Source organism: Lontra canadensis, unplaced genomic scaffold, assembly GCF_010015895.1.
Source record: "Lontra canadensis isolate GAN:19392208 unplaced genomic scaffold, GSC_riverotter_1.0 scaffold214, whole genome shotgun sequence".
NCBI lineage: Eukaryota > Metazoa > Chordata > Mammalia > Carnivora > Mustelidae > Lontra > Lontra canadensis.
In genome coordinates, this window is record NW_022631208.1 from 50,280 (window position 1) to 75,247 (window position 24,968).

The following is a 24,968-nucleotide window of genomic DNA, read 5'->3' on the forward strand; positions in this document are numbered from 1 at the left end:
TTTGGGTCAAAACAAAATTTTTAAAAAATTCAATTAATCCAAAAGATGGCAGGAAAAGAAGAAAAAAGGAATAATAATCACACAGACAAAAAGAAAACAAAAACAAGATGGGAGATTTAAAACCAGTTATACTGATAATTATAATAAAAACCAATGACCTAATGAATACTCCAATGACACAAATGAATTATCAAATCCACTAACATGCTGCCTGCAAGAAGCTAAACTAAATATAAAGATACAAATAGGCTACAAGGATGGAAAAGATATACCACGCAAACATTACTCAAGGAAAATACCACTGGCTATCTTAATATTACATAAAGTAGTCTTAAGAAGGAATATTATAAAGCATAAAGCAAATCTTTTTTATAACTAAGTTCATCAAGCAGACATAATCCTAAATGTATATGCAACTAAACAAATTTCAAAACACATGAAGCAAAACCTAACAGAACGGAAAAGGAGAGAAACATACATAATCATGAGGGAGAGCAGACTTCAACAGTATTTTTTAACTAAAAAAAAAAAAAAAAAGTCAACAACAACAAAAAAATCAGTAGGGATCTATGAGAATTTTTAAAGAACATCTCGTGACCTAACTTATATTTACAGAACTCTTCACCCAACACAGAATAAAACATTCTATTCAAGGTCCCATGGAACAGTATTCAAAACAGAGTATATTATGAGCTATAAAACAATCTAAATAAACTTACAGTGAAATCAAACTGCTTGTTTTCTGAATGCAACAGAATTAAACTAGAAATGAGTAACAAGATATCTGGAAAACATTCAGAAATAAAATACTTCTGGGGAGCCTGCGTGGCTCAGTTGGTTAAGCATCTGCCTTTGGCTCAGGTCATGATCCCAGGGTTCTGGGATCCTGGGATCCTCCTTGCTCAGTGGGGAGCCTGCTTCCACCTCTCCCTCTAATAAATAAGAAATAAAACCTTTTAAAAAAATAAAATACTTCTAAATAACCAATGAGTTAAATTTTTTAAAAAATCAAAAGGGAAGTTACAAAGTATTCCAAACTGAATAGAAATGTAAACATATCAAAATCTGTGGTATGCAGGTAAAACAATGCTTAGAGGAAAATATTTAAAATTAAATGTTAAAGACTGGTCAAAATCATTAATCTGGGCTTCTACTTTAAGACACTGTAAAGAAGTCAAATGAAAGCAGAAAAGGGAATTAAAAGTGGAATTCACTGAATTAAAAAATAGGAAACAAAAATCAATAAAACAAAAAGTTGGTTCTTTGAAAAGATCAGTAATATTGATAAATATCTCATGAGAGGGGTAAAAAAAGACAAATTAGTGATGCAAAATCAAAACAGAAGGTATCACTACAGATGCTACAGGCATTAAAACATGGATAAGGAATTCTATAAACAAGCTTATGCCATCCTGGGTGAAATAGACAAACCCCTTGAAAGACAACACACAAAAAACAATGCTTACTCAAGAAATCAAAAATCCATAAAGCCCAGTATCTACTTAAAATAATTTTTAATCCATAGTTAAAAACCTTCTCATAAATAAAATTCCAGGTCCAAACAGTTTCACTGGTGAATTATACTAAAATTTACAGAAGGAAATATTACCAATTCTGTATAAACTTTTTAGAAAAGACTCAAGTCTGTGATGCCAATTTTATTCTGATACCAATCCAGAAAAAGACATCGCAAATATTGCAAACAATAGACCAATATCCCCCAGGAAGCAGAAATCCTTAACATTTCAATAAATTGAATCTAGCAGTATCTAAAAAAGACAAAACATTATGACCAAGTGGTATTTATCCCAGGGATGCAAGTTTAGTTTAACATTTGAAGATCAATTCATATAACTTACCATATATAAAAGAACAATATGATCACCTCAACAGATGAAGGAAAGTCACATGACAAAATCGACATTCATTTTGGATACAAGGAAACAAGAACAGAAGGGAACTTCTCAATCTGATAAAGAGCACCTACAAAATCCCCAACAGCTAGCTATCATTATCATCATCATACTTCATGATGAAACACTGGATGCTTTTTGGGATGATGAAAATGTTCTGTATCTTGACTGTGGTGGTGCTTAAATGACTACAGAGTTATCAAAACCTCACTGTACAATTAAAATTGGTGAATTTCACTGTATGTAAATCATCAATGAAGTTGAATTTAGAACTAACATAACGGGCTTCTTCAAGGTTGTTTAAAAAGTTTAGTCCTTTAAATAAGGCCTCTTGATTGATTCTAACAATAAAAGTACTGCTCATTTACACCACTATGTCTATGGAACTCCAAACAACAAAATACAACTTTTATTTTTTTTTTTTAAGATTTTATTTATTTATTTGACAGAGAGAGAGAGATCACAAGTAGGCAGAGAGGCAGGCAGATAGAGAGGGACGCAGGCTTCCCACTGAGCAGAGAGCCTGACGTGGGCCTCAATCCCAGGACCCTGAGATCATGACCTGAGTCAAAGGTAGAAGTTTAAGTCACTGAGCCACCCAGGCACCCAAAGTACGACTTTTAAATATTAAGTATCTGATATATATTTACATTGTAAGTAAAACCTTCGAAAGATGGTTGTGCTGTAAGTGCATATAGAGAATATTCAACACTGAACTCAAGCAACTGAGAATTTTCTGCTAAAACTCATCTGCATTAATTCGTAAAATCAAATACACTACCACTATCACCACCAAAGAATTGGGCTTTAATCTTCTATATGACTACTCTTACGGTCTTATGTTACCTCAGTACACTTCTAACAAAGCACTTAAATATATAAAATTTCCTATCAGTTAACTGAATTAATTCAAATTATGCTAAGAACTGGGGTAGAATTTAATTTTATCTTACACTTGGAATTCATTCATTTTCCTCATACCAAATCACTCAATTACCGTAAAAATATTCAAGAAATGGGAATTTTTTTTAAAGATTTTATTTATTTATTTGACAGAGATCGCAAGTAGGCAGAGAGGCAGGCAGATAGAGGGGAAGGGAAGCAGGCTCCCCGCTAAGCAGAGAGCCGGATGCGGGGGCTCGATCCCAAGACCCTGGGATCATGACCTGGGCCGAAGTCAGAGGCTTTTTTTTTTTTTTTAAAGATTTTATTTGACTGACAGAGATCACAAGCAGGCAAGAGAGGCAGGCAGGGAGAGAGGAGGAAGCAGGCTCTCCGCAGAGCAGAGAGTCCGATGCGGGGCTCGATCCCAAGACCCTGAGATCACGACCCGAGTCGAAGGCAGAGGCTTTAACCCACTGAGCCATCCAGGCACCCCAAGAAATGGGAATTTTTAACTATAAAAAATAAATGTACAAAATACTATCAATTATTACTTTATTGCTTTCTAATTACTAAAGAAAAATACCTCCTAATTTCTCAGTCATATCCATAAAGCCAAATTTTACTAGAGCAAATGAGAGTTCAAGCTCAAAGCAGAAAGCTAATATTTTAAAAATATCTGCACTTCTACTATGCTAAAGATGGGCAGAAATACAGACAAGAAATTTGGCTAAAACACACTTTGTTGAAGGAAAAAACAAATGATTAAGAGCATATCCAAATGTAGGCTCTGTAAATTAACCCTTATTAATGAAATGGGGAAGATAAGTTATTTCAACTATAATACTAATGGGTAACAGTTACTGTCCCATATTCTACCCCTTTATTAAAACTTAAAGTCAGCACTTCTCACCAAACAGAAAATCTAATAGGTATAGAACTGTACATCCAAGCAAAAATGAGCTTGACATTTTAGACAGGACAGATGTCCTAGTTTTGTCTTTTAAACAATGCTTATTTAGCAAAGAAGATCATTAAGAACAAATAAAGCTAAGAGGGAATTAGCGCATGTTTTCAAACCATTAAATTTTGTAGTCCATTCAGTTACTGAGGTTTAATGTTAACATATTTTTAAATGCATATAAACATAAGATTCTATCTTTATTCTTCAATTTTGACTAGTCCAGCCCTCAGATAATAACACAGGCTAGTTTTTAAAATAATGAGGGTATCTGTACACTCCTTAAAAATACAACTCAAACCATAAACAACACATCAAGATAGTGCTGCTAAATAAACAGTAACATCTCAAACAAGCAGCCTTTCATACATTTATAAATATCACTATGAACTTTAAAATAAAAATTTATCTGTAAAATGGGTAATAAAAATAGTACTAGACTTTAGAAATTTTTAACTTTCAAATTATTTAAAATCATTACTATCATTAAATAGCAACATAATTCTAAATTACAGAGTAAGAGAAATAAAATTTTAGCATTCAACTTACCCATTTATTAAAGAGAAGTCCAACAAAAGCATTAATGGCTAACAAGAGCTTTTTTCAAGTACCAGACAGTTATGTCTAGAGTTACTACTCAACAAATCAATCCTAAGGAGAAGTATACACCTCTTTCAAAACTTAGCTTTTATGAATCATGAACATTTGACAAACTGTTGGTATAGCAAAAGTGAAATTTTAAATTAAATCTCTTGCAATGATACTTCTATCCTACCTGTATCTTCAATAAATTCCACACATTTTTCAACAAACAGTGGTATGGGCTTCTCAGCTGTAACCAGATCCTGGAGGGGCATCCCAAAGTAATTACTTTCCCAATTTCTACGTGTTGGTGGATTGAAGTTCTTAGTTTTCTTTTTCTGCTATAAGAAAACATATTCAAGTTAAAACTATTAAAATTAATTTCCTTCAGAATAACAGTAGTATTTAGCAATGCAAACACATATTTTGTATCAAAAAAAGTTTTGAAAAGCCACATCCCACCTAAATGACCATGAATATGGGAATCCATTAAATGCCGCTAGCAACAACTTGAGCAATGGAAAAAAAAAAAACATGAACAGAGAAAAAAATGACTAGAAAGAAAGTTCCTTTTGGAAAATAATAGGAAACTAGATAGGTAGGGAAATTAGAAAAGATCATTTTTCAATGCTAACTCAAGGGAAAAGCTGGAAGTAAAAAACACTTAATTCAGTTTAGGTGCAGTCTACTGATTCTATTTGGTCTTTGGGGCAGGTCCAAGTGAGGTTTTTGTGCATAGCTGTATTTATGAGAACATAATGTAGCTTTAATTGTTGATTATACAATGAAACTGTGTAACTTCATGAATTTTAGTCCCATCATTTGTCCTTTATTTTCCCATTTTCTTCCTATCTACTGACTCTGTTTCTTAAATGTTAAGACAGTTTTTTTTAAGTAATAGAAAAAACATTTTCACAATAGTAAAAACAAAATGAAATCTTCACTTTTCAGAGTTTAACTTCAATCTAGCACTGGGAGAAAAGGGGTTCTTAACAAGGGAGTGAACATCTCAAAAACCTAAGGAAGTACTGTCTAGAATTCAACTGCTGTGAAGATTCCAAGTCAATTTTTCTGGAGTAAGCTATTTTAGGAATCTCCAAAGATAATTTTACAGGAAGATGCAAATAAATTTTCAGAAATTTGAAGATGTTAGAGCATTTTTATTGTTCCCTTTTTAGTTTACCTACAAAATTTTTTTTTAAAGATTTTTTTTTTTATTTGAGAGAGAGAGCGCGCACGCGCGCATAGGAGAGGGGAGAGGGTCAGAGAGTCAGAAGCAGACTCCCCACTGAGCAGGGAGCCCAATGTGGGAATGACCCTGGGACTCCAGGATCATGATCTGAGGCGAAGGCAATTGCTTAACCAACTGAGCCACCCAGGCACCTACAAAGTTATTTTCTCTGATAAATCACAAACCTATTCAAATCTGTCCTAAGTATCACTCGTAAGTATCATTACTAACTTGTAAATAGGATAAAAGCATACTATTTCTTTTCAGAAAGGGGGGGGAGGTATAAGTTGGCGGGGGGAGACAGGAGAGCTTTCTATGCCTAAAGCAATACTCATCTTAATTTCCCATTCTTGCTGGAGGAGTCTCTCCTTTACATGGATCCCCCAATGTATTCTTCCAAGTCTCTGGCTATCTTGAATAAATAAGTCCTTTCTGCATTTTGATTTCAGGCTGCTCCACCTAGCACACTTCCAGAGCTCATGAAATCCAATTTCTCAATTCTCACATACTGCAACTCAATGATACGGATTACGTATAACCCTGATACATACAGATCACATAAAATATAACTAGATATCTGGAATGTTGCCAACAAAGCACTGGAATGTTTGATCTGGCTCAAGACTTAAATCTACCAAGTCAAGCAGTGTGGATCCTTACTCCTTAAATAATACTTCCACTACCACACCATCACCACCAAAACAGAACAATATGTAAGGAAATGGAAATGAAGACACTTAGGTAGATAGTGGCTGAGTCCTTTTTCTCAGAAACATTAAGGTGCTTTCTAGCCTGCAAACTACCAGGTGCAAAATTTTATTAGAAAACTGAAAACTGAGGCAAAGATGGATGTATCTTATTTAAAGTGATAATACAGCAATGAAAAAGATTACACTTAGGTAGATTAATGGAAAGACCAATGCTTAGCCTATGACAGAAGCAACAGGAATGAAAATGATAAAAAGATCTTAATAGATATTTGCTACCTAAATAAAGAACAGTTACAAGAAAAGTAAGCTAGCTGGTCCTAAATGTTCCAGTCAACTCTTAAGAAATCCTCTTTTTAATACTGCCTTTTAGGAATCTATCTAAACTCCCAGATGACTCAGAAAACATTCCACCCTTATCCCTGGGATGATAGAAAAGAAGAAACAATTAAGTGTAAACTTTATCTAGTAAGCACTGAATACCTGACTAAAATTGGGAGGCTAAAGCCAACAAAACAAAGTAAGGTAGTTTCTCTGGCTTATGCTCAGGGAACATCCCCCAAGGTCTATAAAATTACAAGGGCAAATTATTTAATTCTGTGGTTATACCAAGATGCAGGGCTAGTAATCTAAGATAATGAAAGGCTAAGTGTCATGTAGCATGGAATTTCTGGCAAACTCTAAATGGATAATTTACTAATAAAGTACTGCCCTGACAGCTCAAGTTATAATTCAAATATATTAGGAGGAAAAAAGGCATAAAAAGTTCTGGATTTTACTAATTTTTCTACTGTCACTGATATAAAATATTCTATGCAGGAAAACTTTTGAATTAGACATTCCTGTATTAGGTTTTATGATGAATAAAAATGTATATAGTTCATTTTTTCTAATAGTGACGGTTCTTAACCATCAGAATTCAGGGAGTTCTTTTATAATATGTGAATTATGAAAAAGTCTACATATTCTGATATACATCCCTTAACTAAGAGATGCTGATCTATAGCTATACATTTATAGCAACTCAAAATGAATTTTCTAAGTTACTAAGGTTAGATGATTGTAACTCCTATAAAACGCCATCAAGATTCTCTGAAATGCAAGAAAAGGAGGAGGAGTATGGTTATTTGGTAATTATTTCCATAACTTTTGAAGAAGCACTGTCAGAAATGGCAGCCCCCAATTTAAATAACTATACCAGCAGGAAAACGTCTGATCTATGATAACCCAACTTTTGATTCATACTACAATCACACTATCTTTATTTCTGCTTAAATGCAAATGCCCAATCTTGTTTTTCTGGCTACTCAGGAAAATCTCATGTCATGTCAGCTGCTGCAAATGAATATCCACAGAAAATTAAACATCCCATTCACAAATAATGTATACAATGTTATCAATTAAGTGTTCAACAGACATTAAAAACTATCATTAGTCTAAGAAAACAGGATCAGGAAAAGGTATGTAAGTAACTCTTTCTAGAAATTGCCCTCACACTCCAGTAATATCAGCAATACAACAAGGGAGGGCATCTAAGCAACATCCTCAAATAAATACTGTAATCAGTAACATTTAAAAAAATATACCTCAACCGCTTCTTTCATAATGAACTGAAGAAAAAAAGCAGTTAAGGAGGCTTCCAAAGAGCTAATCCAGGAAACGAGAAAACTTGGTATTCTCTATTCTCTTAAATTTAAGATAGGATTCTCACAGGGGGTAAAAAAATCAAAGAAATGAGACAACAGAGGAAAAAAACCGTTAGAGAAATGAAAACTCTTTAGTAAGACTCCATACAACTGTAAAGATCAAAATAAAGTGAAAAAGATCATTGGTTCCCCTTCATTGTATCATTCCTGTGACGCATTCCAAAAAATACTCTTTTGCTTCCATTTTATTTAAAAGATTTTTATTCATTTATTTGTCAGAGAGAGAGAGAGAGAGAGAGCAAGCGAGCACAAGCAGGCAGAGGCAGAGAGAGAAGCAGGCTCCCTGTCAAGCAAGGAGCCTGATACAGAACTCGATCCCAGGACCCTGGGATCATGACCTGAGCCCAAGGCAGTGGCTTAACCGACTGAGCCACCCACGCATCCCTTTTGTTTCCATTTTAAAAAGAAGTCTCAATCTTCCTTTCCTTAGGTATTTGCCCCATAATGCTACTCCTTTTGCAAACTCTGCAAAAGTCATATATATTAGATGTTTCCAATTCTCTCTTATATGTACTCAAATTAGTCTATCACCTTCATCACTCCACTAAATCTGTTCTTATTAAGGTCACCAATGATTGTTTTGTAACAGTTCCCAGTTTTCAACTTCGTTGACCTTTCAGCAGTCACTCTATGTCTTCACTGGACTTTGAGACCACCACCTCTATTTCCTCACTCACACTCCCCATACAAGTCTCCTCACTGATGTCTCTTAGCCATCCCTGTAATGTTGTGAAAACTCCAGGCCTCAGTCCCTGACCATCTTTATTTCTCAACGTCTATACCCACCCTCTTCACATTGTCATCCATCTGCTGATAACCCAAATACTTCTCAGGTCTCTCTCCTGAACTCGACTCATTTGAAACATTCTAGTGGACATCACCACTTCAATGTCTAAGAAAGATATCTTTGTTAACATATGCAAAACTAAACTAACTGATGATTTCCTTAAAATGTTTTCCCAACTGCAACCTTCTCCATCTCAGATGCTGACAATTCCATCCTTTCAGTAGCTCAGGCTATCAATCTTGGAAGTCATTCTTGATCTCTCTTTCTCTCTCATACACTACTTCCAACTGTTAAGCAAATGTATTAGATACAGAATCCAACTACTTCTTAAAGCTATCATTTCATACATCTAGATTATTAATCAACTCCTCAATCCATTCCCTCCCCCCGCCCAGTTCTACCACAATCCCCTCAAACCATTCTCAATAAAGCAACCAGAATGATAACGGCTCTCTTAATAGCAGCCTACAAGGCCATATACAATCAGCATGCCTTGAGCTCTGCCTCTCTGTACTGTGACTTCATTTCCCTCTACTTCCTTCATCACTTACTCCTTTCCTCCAGCCAAATGGCTTACTTGCTGTTTTAACATGCCAGGCATGCTCCTAAGTGTTTTTTTATACTGGCTGTTCCCTTTACCATTTCAATGAGGCCAACAGTGACTACCCTATTAAGAATTATTATCTTAATCCCTGTCTTCTAGCTCCTGTCCAGTATTTCCAATCCAATCCCTTCTACTGCTGTTTCTACCCACACCACTACATTCTTTACTTATGTATTATTATTACTGTTATTATTACTTGCTGTCCTCTACTACAATTTAAGCTCCACACAAGGGCAGGGATTTTTATCTGTTTTGTTCATCAACATACTCCAAAGATCTAGAATACTGCCTGTAAAAAAGTGCAAAGTAAAAAAGGATTTGAGGTCTCTTGAAATAATGAACGCCAATACGTAGATTAAATGATCGCATCATGTACTAGGAAAGATAAACAGGAGTGGACCATCAAGTTACAGACATACATTCAACTCAGTAAGCTTCAAAGAATCTTAGAAGCATCCAGTAAGCTTCAAAGAATCTTAGAAGCATCCAGGCAGAAGAAATCAAGAACAGGAGAGGGAAAGTATCAGGCTAGCTTTAAAGTTCTCAGGAAAACTGGAAAGTCAGAAGACTCATTTATAGGGATATTCATGAGAAAGGAATTGTCAAAAATTCTTTACTTAGTGTATCAATTCGGATGTGCACTACAAGCAACTATAATTTTTTTTAAATTCTCAAATATGTAATATTATTTAAACAGCACAAACTCCTGAAAAAAACATGTGATGAAACATCATTGATAATAAAGAGCTTATATGTTGAGAATCTGTGCTATGGAAGAAAGAATGAACTTTTTTTTTTTTATAGTCACACACAGAACTAATTCTAAATTATAGTGGTTTGGCTATATAATAAAATCGCATCTACAATTTAGTGGCTCAAACTACAAAATGTAAAAATAATCTGACAATAGGCCAAAACCAAAGGCCTCAATATACCCTAAAAGAGAAGGAGAAAAAAATAAGAGATCATGTAATTATACTAATGCCTGACAGAATATCATGACTACTGGGAGAGGTAAGAAAGAGAAACTGAAATAGGGGTTCAATATGTATTTAATGATAAAAATAAGCAACACACAAACTAAGTTTCTTCACTTTTCTTTTTCTTTCTTACATTTTTATCTCCAACTGAAGTGGAATAAAAATAGGAAACAAGACAAAAGCAAACTGAAACTTACAAAAATAAATACAAATGAAATAAGATCAACTAAAGAAGATTCTCAGACTTGGTAAAAACTAAACCCAAATAGGGACTCCTGGGTGGCTCAATTGGCTGAGCGTCTGCCTTTGGCTCAGGTCATGATCTCAGGGTCCTGGGACTAAGTCCCACACTGGCCTCCCCGCTCAGGGGGAGTTTGCTTCTCGCGCTCTGTATCTCTCTCAATCTCTGACAAATAAAATCTTAAAAAAAAAAACAAAAAAACCTAAACCCAACTAAACACATGCCATTTAAACAAAAGGACTCCTAAGACTTGAAAATAAAAGGAAAGGAAAAGTAATGATGTTTTCTTTTTTAAGAGCAATGTTAAATTGGAGTTGCCTTCAAGGCAAAATGCTTTGAACTATAGAGTCACCCCTATTCTCTAACCCTTTTCTCCTATAACATTAATCTGTCCCTTCCCTGGGTCATTCTCCTGAACATATCATTAGTTTCTAATAATTGTCATCTTTAAAAACAAACATGATAACCCTCCTTTGATCCCATGTTGACTTCTATCTACCACCCCAATTCTTGCTTTTTTTTAAACTGGCGTTTTAAGTTTTTATTTTCATTCCAGTTAATCAACATACAATGATATATATTAGTTTCAGGTGTTCTGCTCCCTTTCACAGCAAAACTTCTTGGAGGTTCCATCTACATCTACTATCCGCCATCTACTTTTCACATCCCATTCACTCTTCAACCTACTTCCATCAGGGTTTTCTCTTCCATTCTACTTAACCACTAGTCAAGACCAGACATTTCTACACTTTAAAATTAAAAAGAAACATTTCGCTTTGCCCTTCCTGAGCTCTCAGAAACATTGTTTCCTGACTACTACTTCCTTAACCACTTGCTTTCCCAGCTCCCATTTCATTACTCTTTGCTCAAAGGATTTCTTTTTCAGTTTCACCTGCCAACATTCTGGTTTACCAAACTCAGTTCTGAGCCCTCCATTCTTCTCTCACTACTCGACACCCTAATTTCGAGTTTTAAATCCTTTAAATCCTGATGCCTCTTTTTCTAAGTACCAGATTCATATGCTTAACTTCTATACTTTCACTGTGACCCTGACATAGGTCCCACAGGCCCCTGACATATTTTAAACATTAACATAATAAGCACAAAGTAGATCTCTTTTCTCTGGTCTGAAACCTTTCACCTTTAGTCTTCACTATCTCAGTATATCTACCTAGTTGCTTAGACCACAGATCTAGGAGTTGATCTTGATTTTCCCTCTTCCCTCACTCTCCACAGCAACTGCATAAAAAGCCCCCGTTGGTATGACTTCCAAAATATTATTAGAAACTGTCCACTTTTCCCTTTTTGGCATCTGTACTAGCAAAATACATAGCACATGATAAATAGATATTCAGTAAACACTGACAGAAGCACACAAAATTACAAACAAGAACCAGAGAAAGCCTTTACCATGTAAGATTTCTGTTAATAAATACACAAAGTACTGTTTGTTGGTTTATTTACCAGTCTATGGAAAGTTTCATTATATCAAATTCTTCCTATCTATGGGAGTCACTATGTAGGTATACCTACACTTAAGCTCCCAAACCTAATAAAGTAAGGAGTCATACAAACAATGATTACACATCATAAAATTACAAGAAAAATTATATAGCCAACTCTATGTGAATTCATTTGGATATAAGGTAATGCACTTTTTAAAAATTTAAATCCAATTAACATATAATATATTATTAGTTTCAGAGGCAGAGGTCAGTGATTCATCAGTCTTATATAATACCCAGTGCTCATTACATCACATGCCCTCCTTAATGTCCATCACCCAGTTACCCCATCCCCCTTGCCCTCCAGGATCCCTGTTTGTTTCCTATACTAAGAGTCTCTTATGGTTTGTCTCCCTACCTGATTTTACCTTGTTTTATTTTTCCCTCTTTCCCTATGATTGTTTTGTTTCTTAAATTCCATATGAGTGAGGTCACATAATTTTCTTCCAACTTATTTCGCTTTGCAAAGTACCCTCTAGTTCCAACCACGTTGTTACAAATGGCAAGATTTCCTTTTTTTTTTTTTTTAAATGACTGAGTAAAATTCCAGTCTGTGTGTGTAATGTGTGTTTACCACATCTTTCCCCATTCATCTGTCAACATCTAGGCCCTTCCCGTAGTTTGGCTATTGTGGGCATTGCTGCTATAAACGCTGGGCTGCAGGTGCCCCTTCAGATCCCTACTTTTCTATCTTTGGGGTAAATACCCATTAGTGCAATTGCCGGGTCATAGGGTAGCGCTGTTTTCAACTTTTTGAGGAACCTCCATACTGTTTTCCAGAGTGGCTACATCAACTTTCCCATGAACACTGCAGGAGGGTTCCTCCTTTTCTGCATCCTCACCAACATCTGTCATTTCCTGACTTACTAATTTTAGCCATTCTGACTGGTGTGAAATGGTATCTGATCGTGATTTTGAGTTGTATTTCCCTGATGGCCAGGATACTGAGCATTTTTTCATGTGTCTGGTAGCCATTTGGATGTCTTCTAATAATTGTAATACCTGTTCATGTCTTCTGCCCATTTCTTGATTGCATTATTTGTTCTTTGGGGGTTGAGTCTGGTAAGTGGTTTATAGATTTTGGATACTAGCCCTTTATTTGATACATCATTTGCAAATATCCTCTCCCATTCTGTCGACTGTCTTTTGGTTTTGTCGACTGCTTGCTTTGCTGTGCAAAAGACTTTTATCTTGATTAAGTCCTAATAGTTCATTTTTGCCTTTGTTTCCCTTATCCTTGGAGTCATGTCTAGCAAGAAGTTGCTACAGCCAAGGTCACAGAGGTTACTATCTGTGTTCTCCTCCATTACCGATGGATTCCTGTCTCACATTTCGGTCTTCCGTACATTTTTTAGTCTATTTTTGTGTATGGTGTAAGGAAATAGTCCAGTTTCATTCTTCTGCATGTGGACATCCAATTTTCCCAATACCATTTGTTGAAGAGACTGTCTTTTTTCCATTGGGTATTCTCTCCTGCTTTGTCAAAGATTAGTTAACCATATAGCTGAGGGTCCATTTCTGGGCTCTCTGTTCTGTTCCACTGATCTATTTGTCTGTTTTTGGGCCAGTACCATACTGTCTTGATGATAACGGCTTTGTAATAGAGCTTGAAGTCTGGAACTCTGATGCCACTAGCTTTGGTTTTCTTTTTAAACATTTCTTTGGCCATTCGTGTCTTTTTTAATTTCCATACAAATTTTAGTATTATTTGTTCTGGCTCTGTGAAAAAAAGTTGGTGGTATTTTCATAGGGATATATTCCTCTAGGCAGCATAAACGTTTGAAAATATTTTCCTTCCAATCCATGAGCTCGGGACGTTTTTCCATTTCTTTGTGAATTTCAAGAGTGTTCTGTAGTTTTCTGAGTACAGATCCTTTACCTCTTTGGTTAGGTTTATTCCTAGGTATCTCATGGTTTTGGGTGCAAATATAAATGGGATCAACTGATTTCTGTGCATTGATTTTTTATATCCTGCTACTCTGCTAAACTCCTGTATGAGTTCTAGCAATTTTGGAATAGAGTCTTTTGGGTTTTCCACAAAAAGTATCATACCATCTGCAAAGAGTGAGAGTTTGACCTCTTCTTTGCCAACTCAAATGCCTTTTATTTCTTTTTGTTGTCTGATTGCTGAGACGAGGACTTCCAGTACTATGTTGAATAGTAGTGGTGAGAGTGGACATCCCTGACCTTAGGGGAAAAGCTCTCAGTTTTTCCTCACTGAGAATGATACTTGCTCTGGGCTTTTTGTATATGGCTTTTATGATAGTGAGGTATGTTCCCTCTATCCATTCACTGTAAAGACTTCTAATCAGGAAGGGATACTGTATTTTGTCAAATGTTTTTTCTGCATCTATTGGGAGTATCATACGGTTCTTTTTTTTTTTTTTTTTTTTAATGTAGTGTATCACCATTGATTGATTTGCAGATGCTGAACCACCCTTGCAGCCCAGGAATAAATCCTACTTGGTCATGGTGAATAACTCTTTTCATGTACTGTTGGATCCTACTGGCTAGCATCTTGGTAAGAATTTTTGCATCCATGTTCATCAGGGATATTGGTCTGTAATTCTCCTTTTTGGTGGGGTCTTTGTCTGATTTTGGGATCAAGGAAATGCCGGCCTCATAGAAAGTCTGGAAGTTTTCCTTCCATTTCAATTTTTTGATATAGCTTCAGAAGAATAGGTAATAATTATTTAAATGTTTGGTAGAATTCCCCTGGGAAGCCATTTGTCCCTGGACTCTTGTTTGGAGATTTTTGATTACTGCTTCAATTTCTTTGCTGGTTTACAGGTTTGGTCAGGCTTTCTACTCCTTCCTGGTACAGTTTTGGGAATATGTATGTTTCTAGGAATGCATCCATTTCTTCCAGATTGCCTAATCTGTTGGCATCCAGTTGTTCATAATATGTTCTTATAATTGTATTTCTTTCATGTATTTCATTGATTTCTGCTCTAATCTTGATTATTTCCCTTCTCCTGCTGGGTTAAGGCTTTATTTGCTCTTCTATCTCCAGCTCCTTTATGTGTAAGGTTAGATTGTGTATTTGAGACTGTTCTTGTTTCTTGAGGAAGGCTTGTACTACTATACACTTCCCTCTTTGGACTGCCTTTACTGTATCCCAAAAGTTTTTAATAGTTGTGTTTTCATTTTCATTTGTTTCCATGAATTTTTAAAATTTTTCCTTAATTTCCTGGTTGACCCATACATTCTTTAGTAGGATGTTCTTTAGCTTCCATGTATTTGAGTTCTTTCCAAATTTCCTCTTGTGATGAGCTCCAGTATCAACATACTGTGATCTGAAAGTATGCAGGGAATGATCCCAATCTTTTGGTATTGGTCGAGACCTGATTTGTGACCCAGGATGTAATCTATTCTGGAGAACGTTCCATGAGCACTGGAGAAGAATGTGTATTCTGTTGCTTTCGGAAAGAATGTTCTAAATGTATCTGTAAAGTCCAGTGTGTCATTCAAAGCCCTTGTTTCCTTGTTGATCTTCTACTTAAATCTGTCCATTTCAGTAAAGTGGGTGTTAAACTTCCCTACTATTATTGTATTATTACTGATGTGTTTAATTTTGTTTTTAATTGGCTTATATAATTGGCTGCTCCCATGTTAGGAACATAGACATTTACAATTGTTAGATCTTCTTATTGGATACTCTTTAATTATGATATGTCCTTCCTCATCTCTTATTACAGTCTTTGGTTTAAAATCTAATTTGTCTGATATAAGGATTGCCACCCCAGCTTTCTTTTAATGTCCACTGGCATGATCAATAGTTTTCTACCCCCTCACTTTAAATCTGGAGGTGTATTTGAGTCTAAAATGAATCTCTTGCAAAAAGCATATCAACGGGTCTTGCTTTTTTATCCAATCTGATACCCTGTGTCTTTTGACTGGGGCATTTAGGTCATTTACATTCAGAGTAACTACTGAAAGATATATAGTTAGTGCCATTGTATTACCTGTAAAGTGACTGTTATTGTTTCTGCTCCTTTATGGTCTACATTACTTTTGGACTCTCTCTTTGCTTAAAGGATCCCTTTTAATATTTCTTACAGGGTTGCTTTAGTGATCACAAATTCCTTTCGTTTGTTTGTTCTGGATGCTTTTTATCTCTCCTCCCATTTTGAATGACATCCCAGTTGGAAAAAGTATTCTTTGCTGCACATTCTCATTTAGCACCTGAATATATTATACCAGTCCTTTTTGGCCTGCCAGGTCTCTGTGGATAGGTCTTCTGCCAGTCTAATATTTCTACCCTTGAAGTTATGGACCTCTTGTCCTGAGCTGCTTTCAGGATTTTCTCTTTGTCTCTGAGATTTGCAAGATTCACTATATATAAAGTCTATGTCAGGGTGCTGACCTATTTTTACTGCTCATGAGGGGGTTTCTGTGTGCCTCCTGGACATGAATGCCGGTTTTTTCCCTACATTAGGGGAGTTCTCTGCTATAATTTGTTCTAACATACCTCCTGCTCCCCCCACTTCCTCTTCTTCTGGGATCCCAATTATTCGAATAATGTTTCATTTTATGGAATCACTTATCTCTTGAATTCTCCCTCTGTGATCTAATAGTTGCTCATCTCTCTTTTCTCAGCTTCTTTATTCTCCATCATTTCGTCTTCAGTAGCACTAATTCTCTCTTTTGTCTCATTTGTCCCAACAGTTAGAGGCTCCATTTTTTATTGTATTTTATTGATAGCCTTTATTTCAACTTCATTAGATTTTAGTTCTTTCATTTCTCCAGAAAGGGATTCTCTAAGTGTCCTCGATGCTTTTTTTTCAAGCCCAGCTAATATCTATAATCGTTAATCTGAACTCTAGTTCTGATATCTTACTTATATCCACACTGATCAAGTCCCTGGCAGTCAGTACTACCTCTTATTCTCTCTGAGGTGAGTTTTTCTGTCTTGTCATTCTTACAGAAGAAAATGGTCACTTTTCTATTTATAGAGTTGTGGCTATTATTTTCTTAGATATCCGGTTGAGTTCACAGGTATTCAGAATGATTTGACAGCTCTCTAGCTCAATTCTTGGTACCAGCTCAAACTAAAGTTTCCTATTCCCCTGCCACCTTGGACTATGTACTAGTGTTTGGTGATAGACTTCCAACAGTGTGTAAGAACTGAGTACTATGTGCATAGCACCATGCTAGATATTGTTCACAATATAAAAATCGTGGAGGTAATGTTAATGCTCTCAAGAAATACATTATGGAGAAAAAGGGACCTCACTACCTATCATTTAATTAACAGCACATATAAAAATAGTACATGATTAAGTGTCAAAATAACTGGATGCAAGGCTTAAATCCAGACTTCAAAAGCTAGAACTTAAAAAGGAAGCGATAAGGTCAGAGATATTTCAGAAATTTAGAAAGAATTTGGTCTGTATTTACTCATTTAAACACTTGGGTGCCTTGGGTTCAGCATAAGAACCCAGAAATCACTATACACTGCATTTATTCCTTACTGTGTATTAGGTACTTGGTAATATTACATGTATAACCTTAACTGTCACAACGGCTCTGAGACTACTACTATTCTGTATCTATTTTACATCTATTTCAATACACCTATAATGTGCAGGAATGAATAATGTGGGCAGAGAGGTAGGTAAAGGCCACATTGTTAATGGCGTTAGGTAGGTCCCTAAGAAATTTGAACTTTATACACGGGCTACAAAATATATTTTGGAGGGAAAAAGGTTAGGCACTTTATTTTAGTACTAGCCCTCAGAAAGCAACATAAAAGGAAAGTATGAAGCAAGGACAAACAGGAGACACAAAAACTTAAGTTATTATACCACCTATGCTAGTGAAGCTATGCAGAAACAACCCATCACACATTCCTAGTGGGACTCCAAAATGGTATACCCACTTTGGAAAACAGTTTGACAGTTTCTCATAACACTAAATATGAAAATACCAAATGACCCAGCAATTACGCTCTTGGGCATTTATCCCAGAGAAGAGAAAACTTGTATTTCCATAAAAATCTGTACTTTATGGTTCATAACTACTTCATTCATAACAGTCCCAAACTAGAAACAACAGATGCCCTTCAACAGGTTACGTAACTGTGGTATATCCACACCATGAAATATTGCTCAGCAAAAAGGGGGACAAACTAATGATTTATGCAACAACTTGACTAAATCTCAAGGTAATGATGCTGAAAAGAAAAAGTCAATCTCAAAGGTGTATATGGTATAATTCCATTCATATAACATTCTAGAACTGGCAAATTATGAAATGACAAAATGGAAAACAAATTACTGGTTGCCAGGGGTTATGAATAAGGGGAGGGTGTGGTTATAAAAAGACAACAGAAGAGATGTCAGTCATAGAACTGTTTTATATCTTGTTGTCAATACACAAACTTACCCATGTGATTAATTACATAGAACTAAATACACACACACACACACAAATGAGTACAAGTAAAACTGGGGAAATCTAAGTAAGATCTGTGAATCTTAATGTCAAAACCCCGGCTGTGATATTGTACTACAGTTTTACAACATTTGTGGGAAACTGGGCAAAGGGCATATGGGATCTTTTGGCATTATTTTACAAAAACATGTCAATCTACAATTATCTCATATATTAAAATTACTATTTAAAAAAAAGATCACCACAATAATCCAAGTAAGAAGTTATGACAACTTTAACCAAGACTGCAACAATGAAATGTATCAACATATTTTACAGCAGAATAAACACCAGCCAAGTAAGATAAACAGCAACAGCATGTAGCTTTGGCCCACAGTAGCTCCTTCCTGAAAATACATTCTCATCCAATCAAGGTAAGGAGAGGGAAATAAATTCTATGACCTCTGAGGAAAATTCTGTCTTTCATAATGACCAGGTACAAGTTTGTCTTACATGACTGACTCCTAGAATCTCACAGGAATTTCCCTAAAGACCACATTCTGTTATACAGGGTTTTTCAACTTTAGTATTATTGACATTTTGGGCTGTATAATCCTTTGTTGAGAGAGATCACCTATGAATTGCTTAGCAGAAACCCTGACTTCTCCCCAAGAGCTACCAGTAGCTACTCCCTACCCCAGCTGTGACAGCCAAAAATGTTTCCAGACATTGCCAGATGTTCCTTGGAGAGTAAAACTGACCCCAGAGAACTACTGTGCTAGGCTCATTAAAAACAAGAACAAAGAACTTAAGTCTGGGAGATAGCTACAGATAGATTCTGAGAAGTCTGAAAATTTTAAATTTAAAAAAGGTCAGTACTTAACTCATGACTGAAAAACATTACTGTAGGGAACACAAAGATGAATAATCGTAACTGCCTTCAAGAAACTTACAGTGTAGCAAGAAAAAACTTATTAAACTATAAAGTGATAAAGCTACTACAACGCAATTACTTTAGATGAGAGAAATAAGTATTACATCTGAGCATACACTTATATCCGTATAAGAAGCCTTTAATGGGAGCTCGGACTCCATGAAGATTTACTTAATCCTTTTTTAAAAAGTCTATTAAAGCTACAGGTACTGACTGAGGGTCCACAATTTGGAAATGAGGGATGTTGTCAAGGCTTTCACATCCTTTGTGAAAAGAGGGGAGACAGTAACTGAGGGTAAATAAATGTGGTCTGGATTCTTATACATACTAACAGACAGACTGCTTCTAGCACTGATTCATCTCTAAGATGCCATCTCTCTATAAAGCATTTCAACATAAATTATCTACCTGACAGTGACTTTATTAATGACATTAACAACCTCACAAACCAAAAAATAAACATGTAATCATCTGGAGAGGGTCCTAGCAAAATATCTAACTATTCAAATGAATAATGGGTGGATTTCCTCCTAGTTTCCCCACATATGTATTTTTAAGTATATTCACATGAAAATGGGTTTTTTATTATACCAGCATTTCATTCTTAAAATCACTGATTTTCCTTTTGCTTCACAACTAATTTGTTAAGTACTTTCCCTTACTCTAATGATTGTCAATCAGAGGATCAAGAGAGGGAAAAAAAATTTTCAGTGTCTCTTCCTCCTTCCTCATTATCAACAGAGGTTCTTAAGCAAGAGGCCTCAGCTTTAGAAAGTATAGGAAACCCTTAAAACTCAGTAAAATTTTGTGCATGTGCATTTTTCCAGGAAAAGTACCCAAATCTTTCTTCAAATTTTCAAAGGCTAAGAACACTTCCCCTGAAGCTCAAAATGATTACTTTGTACAAAGTACTCAAGGTATACCTTCTATTTGGACAAAATTAGATACAATCACAAGATCACTTCTATCACACACTTTATTTTGTTCTAAAATTTGGAAACCACAAAAATTACTACTTTAAAAAGCAGTCCTTTTGGGGTTTCCTTTTTTTGCAATCATAGCTTAAGCCCTGTTTACTTGAGGACTCTTTTAAAACATCAACTGAGATGACAAGAAAACATTACAGAGTTAGAAATCATAAAACTATACCTATTATAGAAATAACTCTTCTAGGATTAAGTGGAACAATTTGTACTATGCCAAATTTTGGAGTATATAAAATAAAGAACCCTATAAAATTACCCATAAGTCCTGGAATAGTAACAATTGTCCAATAATAAAAAATTATAGTAAGAATATTCTATGATACAGGAGTTAAGTGACTCCTTGATATATTAATATATCCTAACAATTATAATTAATGTGCTGCAGAAGAGTAATTTCAATATTTGCAGTATGCCAGTTTTTGTTAAACATTCAAAATATGCTGCTATGAAAGCTAAGAAAAAAAGTTTGAATAGAAAGCCACACCAAAGAAATTTACATATGCTTTTAAGTTAGTGAAAACAAGCACACCAGTGACACAATCATTTAAATTAAGCCCCATTAGAACACATAAGTGAAATAAATATACTTTAAAAATTGACCATCTAGTTACATTTCAATCTGAATTGAGAAGTACTAAATCATGGTCAAATGGACACCATACAACAAGTTCAAAGAAATAGTAAAATATAAACAGAAATACTCACCTTATATAACCATACCTATATAACACCATAAATTGATGTACCCAACACCAGAAATGACACCAACTTTATGAGAAATTTTAGCAACTCCATATAACCAATCAGGCATAGACCAATTTAGCCAGTCAGTAAGAAACCAAGTGAAATGGTTACTAAAGAACACCTCACCAAATTCTTCCCAAATGAGATCAGAGATAGGAAAGAGCTAAATCTTGCTGAAAACATAAAATGTTTAATTTTCAACAAAATCATATTTTACTAGACTGAATTCCTTGAGACCAGAACCCATAACCAATTCATTTCTGTATTCTTAGCTTCAAACAGTGCTCAGGCATAGCAGACATTTAGTAAAATGCTCTTTGAATAAAATGACCGTTTTCTTAAGTTAAAATAAATGGTAATTACTAAAAAACAAAAACAAAACAAACAAAAAAAACCCATAACAACCAAACAAAAAAATCCCACCCCACATAAATGGTTCTGTTGTCACCATAACAAAAGCCACATACTCAAACTGACTTCAACTGACAACAGTCAACGTAATGTACTAGGCCATAAGATTAATTATAAATCTTGTTTGTAACAGGTATTATGGTTTTTGTCCCATAAAAAGTACCCCACAATCTGGGGAAAAGGCAACTTCACCCAGAGCTCTAGGAATAAAGGCTCAGGCCTACATTCAGTACCATAAATTCTATTCTCCTGGCCAGAGTTCACTGGTTAGGAATGGATACAGGACTCAATTCAAGGTAAATAGGCTGGAAAAGATGCTGATTGAGGAGTCTGGAAAAGCAACCTTCTCATTCTTCTGCACATACTGCCTTTATAAGAGTAACCCACACTGTCTCCCCAAACAAATTCTGCAAGACCATAATGGTTATAATGGATACTCTCGCTCCCAGAATAGGTAAAAAAATAGAAAATCTCAAACTTTCAGGCAGTTCAAGACTGTTAAATGACCTTGCTCATGAAACAAAGTCTACTCCGTATCCGTATGTGATCTGTAAGTATTGTTCTTTCTATAGGAAGCTTTTTAGCACCCAACTTTTATTTAGCCTTAATTAAAATTCTTTCAAGAATTTTAGTTTCTCTCAGATGTGAACACTGACAGACCATCAAATAACTGTCAAGAGGTTAAATGATACACACTAAAAATGAAAACTTACTCTGTAATTTATGCATTTCGATATAGACAAACAAGAGTTCAATATAGACATATATCTGATTACTTTTCTATCTGGAATGAACAATCAAGAGAAAATCTTCACCACCACTGTCTGGGTAAGAGTATTTTTAAAAGGTATTTTACTTAATAAAGACTAAGATTCTAGAAGTCAGAAGTCAAATAATTCTAAACCTAAGATTACATTCTAAAGGATCTATCATACTAATTAATATTAAGGTACCAGTTCACTATTTACTAATATTAAATTAACATTTTGATTCAATATATACAGATAAGACATCTATCTCCTCACAGCTTGTTTTGAAGGTAACATACCTATTTTGGTATTCTTCCCCAAATCCTGTTACAATGGCTACAGCAGTACATTCTTCTAAGACATTATCTGAGAATCAGGTTTAGTAAGAAGGAAGCAGTAAAACAGAAAAGAATACGGACTGGAAGCAACATTTGAAAAATAAGATAGGAACTGGTAGTTGTTAATACAAATAAGAGAATTAAAAGATTCAGGACCTGGAAGATCGGAAAATAATTTTAAAAGCTGAAAATGAAAAATCAACATAATACCTACTCTAATGCACCATAAAATTCACCAAATATTTTACTATTTCCTGTCTGAATCAAGCTAACAGCACTGAAAGAGATAACTGAAGAGAAACCAAACTGGATTAAACACCCTTATACCTCATTTCATTGAATGAGTGTGTTACAAACCGGCAATTTTATCAATACAACTCAAATTTCTCATCCTCTCAAAGCACTTTCAAGCACCTGCAGGTTATGAAATCAATTCAGTAGGTCACAACCAGCACTACCTCATTTCACTATAACAGACAAGAAAATCAAAATAATGTATACAGTAGCGGTAAGTATTTTTTGAGATTTCACTTATGTAGAAACATTTATGTATATGATTTAAACAAAATAATTCCTATGGCTGCAATCAAGAAATGTCATACAAGGTTTGGATCTCATAACTAACACTAAACTCATTTTGGAGTATAAAGGACAATCAAGCATAGAGCCTCTGAATGACAAGCTCAGATCTCTTGAGCCTTCCTCAGATGCCACTAGGGCCCAAAGGTTATGATTTTCCAGGTGTTAAGAAATCTGAGAAAAGATTCCTGGACTACAGCTCCCATCTTGGAATCAAAGGATGAAGGTAAACAGATGACCTTTCCTCTCAGAGAGGATTTAAAAAAAAAAAAAAAAAAGGCAAAGAAATGCATAAACTCAGGTTCAGAATTAATAAGAGTATTTAATTTAAAAATAAGTCCAGAAACTAATCCAATATTATGGGACAAAGGGCTGTTGTGAAATATAGCCAGAGTACATGGGGAAATTTTAGGCCTAATACATACTACAGTAGCATTTATTAAGCACTGCTATATGCCAAGCATTTGAAACGCATAGTTCTCATGTCTATCACAATTCCAAATACTATAATCACTCATTTAGAAGTGAAAGAATCAGCTCAGAAGCAGTAAGCGTTACTATTACTCTCTACCTACTGTTCTTAAGGATTATCTTACTACATAGCATTCAACACTGGCAATTCCTCAAGGCTTGGAGATACTCCTCTGTTCGTACTCTCCCTAGGTCAATTTCATCTACTGCCATCTCTACTTCATTGTCTCCTAAATATGTATCTCCAACTCAGTGCTCTCCTATGAGGAATGGTATATCTAACTGCCAAACTGGTATCTCAACCTGAACTCTAAAGCCAGTTTTAATTCCCACTCCCCAATTCCAAACCTGGCAAATTTCTAATGCTCTACACCATAAACAGCATCATCACTGTTTAAGCTGCATAAGCTAAAACCAAGAAGGTATCTTTCCTATCTCATTCATCACCCTCCCTCTTCCCCCACACAATACATCATCAAACTTAGGGATTCTAAGTACTCTCAAATCCATCTCATTCTCTCCCTCTGCCACCATTCTCCCTCTCCACTACAACTACTCAAAGCTTTCATCATGGTTTATTTAGACTACTCTAGTATGCCAATTAGTCTTCCATCATTCAACCCATTCTCCGCACCGAAACAAAGTGATTTCAAATCCATCGCAGTCTAGTTGCAAATTACTCTAAAAAATAAATTGTCTAAAATACTCTAAAATAAAAATGTCTAACAATGCTAAAAAGGTCCAAGTCTAGTCCCAACTCTCAAGTCCCTCCCCTTCAACTACTCTCTCCCATAAAACAAGAGTCAGCAAACTATTGTCTGGGGACCTTCTACCTGTTTTTGAAAACAGCCATACTCAATCATGAGTATGAGCCATACTCATATTGTCAATGACTGCTTTGGTACTGCAAGAGCAGATATGACCAGTTATAATAGAGGCTGTATTACCTGCAAAGCCTAAAATACTATCTGGCTCTTTATACAAGTATGCCAGCACCATCATTACATGAATGACCACCCACAGTGGTCTTTTTAAAGAACACACCACTTTCCCTTTTACAACATTCAGCACTCAATCTTCTTCCATCCACCCAACTATTCCTCTTAAGTCCTATTAACCCATGATAATGATACTTCTCAGGGAGGGCAAGCTTTACTCTCTAGACCAGCACATCCCCATTCAGATTAGCCACATGCAATAGCCCCATATGGGTACCACACTGGAACAGGAGTTCCAAGCCAGAAGACTGTATGTTTCAAGGTGCTCTATTCAATTCCATTGG

At 35.4% G+C, this 24,968-nt stretch overlaps 1 protein-coding gene across 4 annotated transcripts in view; it reads right to left on the bottom strand.

Annotated features, from left to right (window-relative positions):
- ARHGAP5 (Rho GTPase activating protein 5) overlaps positions 1–24,968 on the bottom strand; it is a 72,306-nt gene that overhangs the window by 24,053 nt on the left and 23,285 nt on the right. For 3 of the 4 annotated variants that reach the window (XM_032848892.1, XM_032848893.1, XM_032848891.1), the window contains exon 3: positions 4,532–4,679. In XM_032848892.1, the coding sequence (XP_032704783.1) occupies positions 4,532–4,679 (148 nt within the window). The remainder of the gene's footprint in view (positions 1–4,531; positions 4,680–24,968) is intronic. The other variant, XM_032848894.1, reaches the window with a different exon arrangement.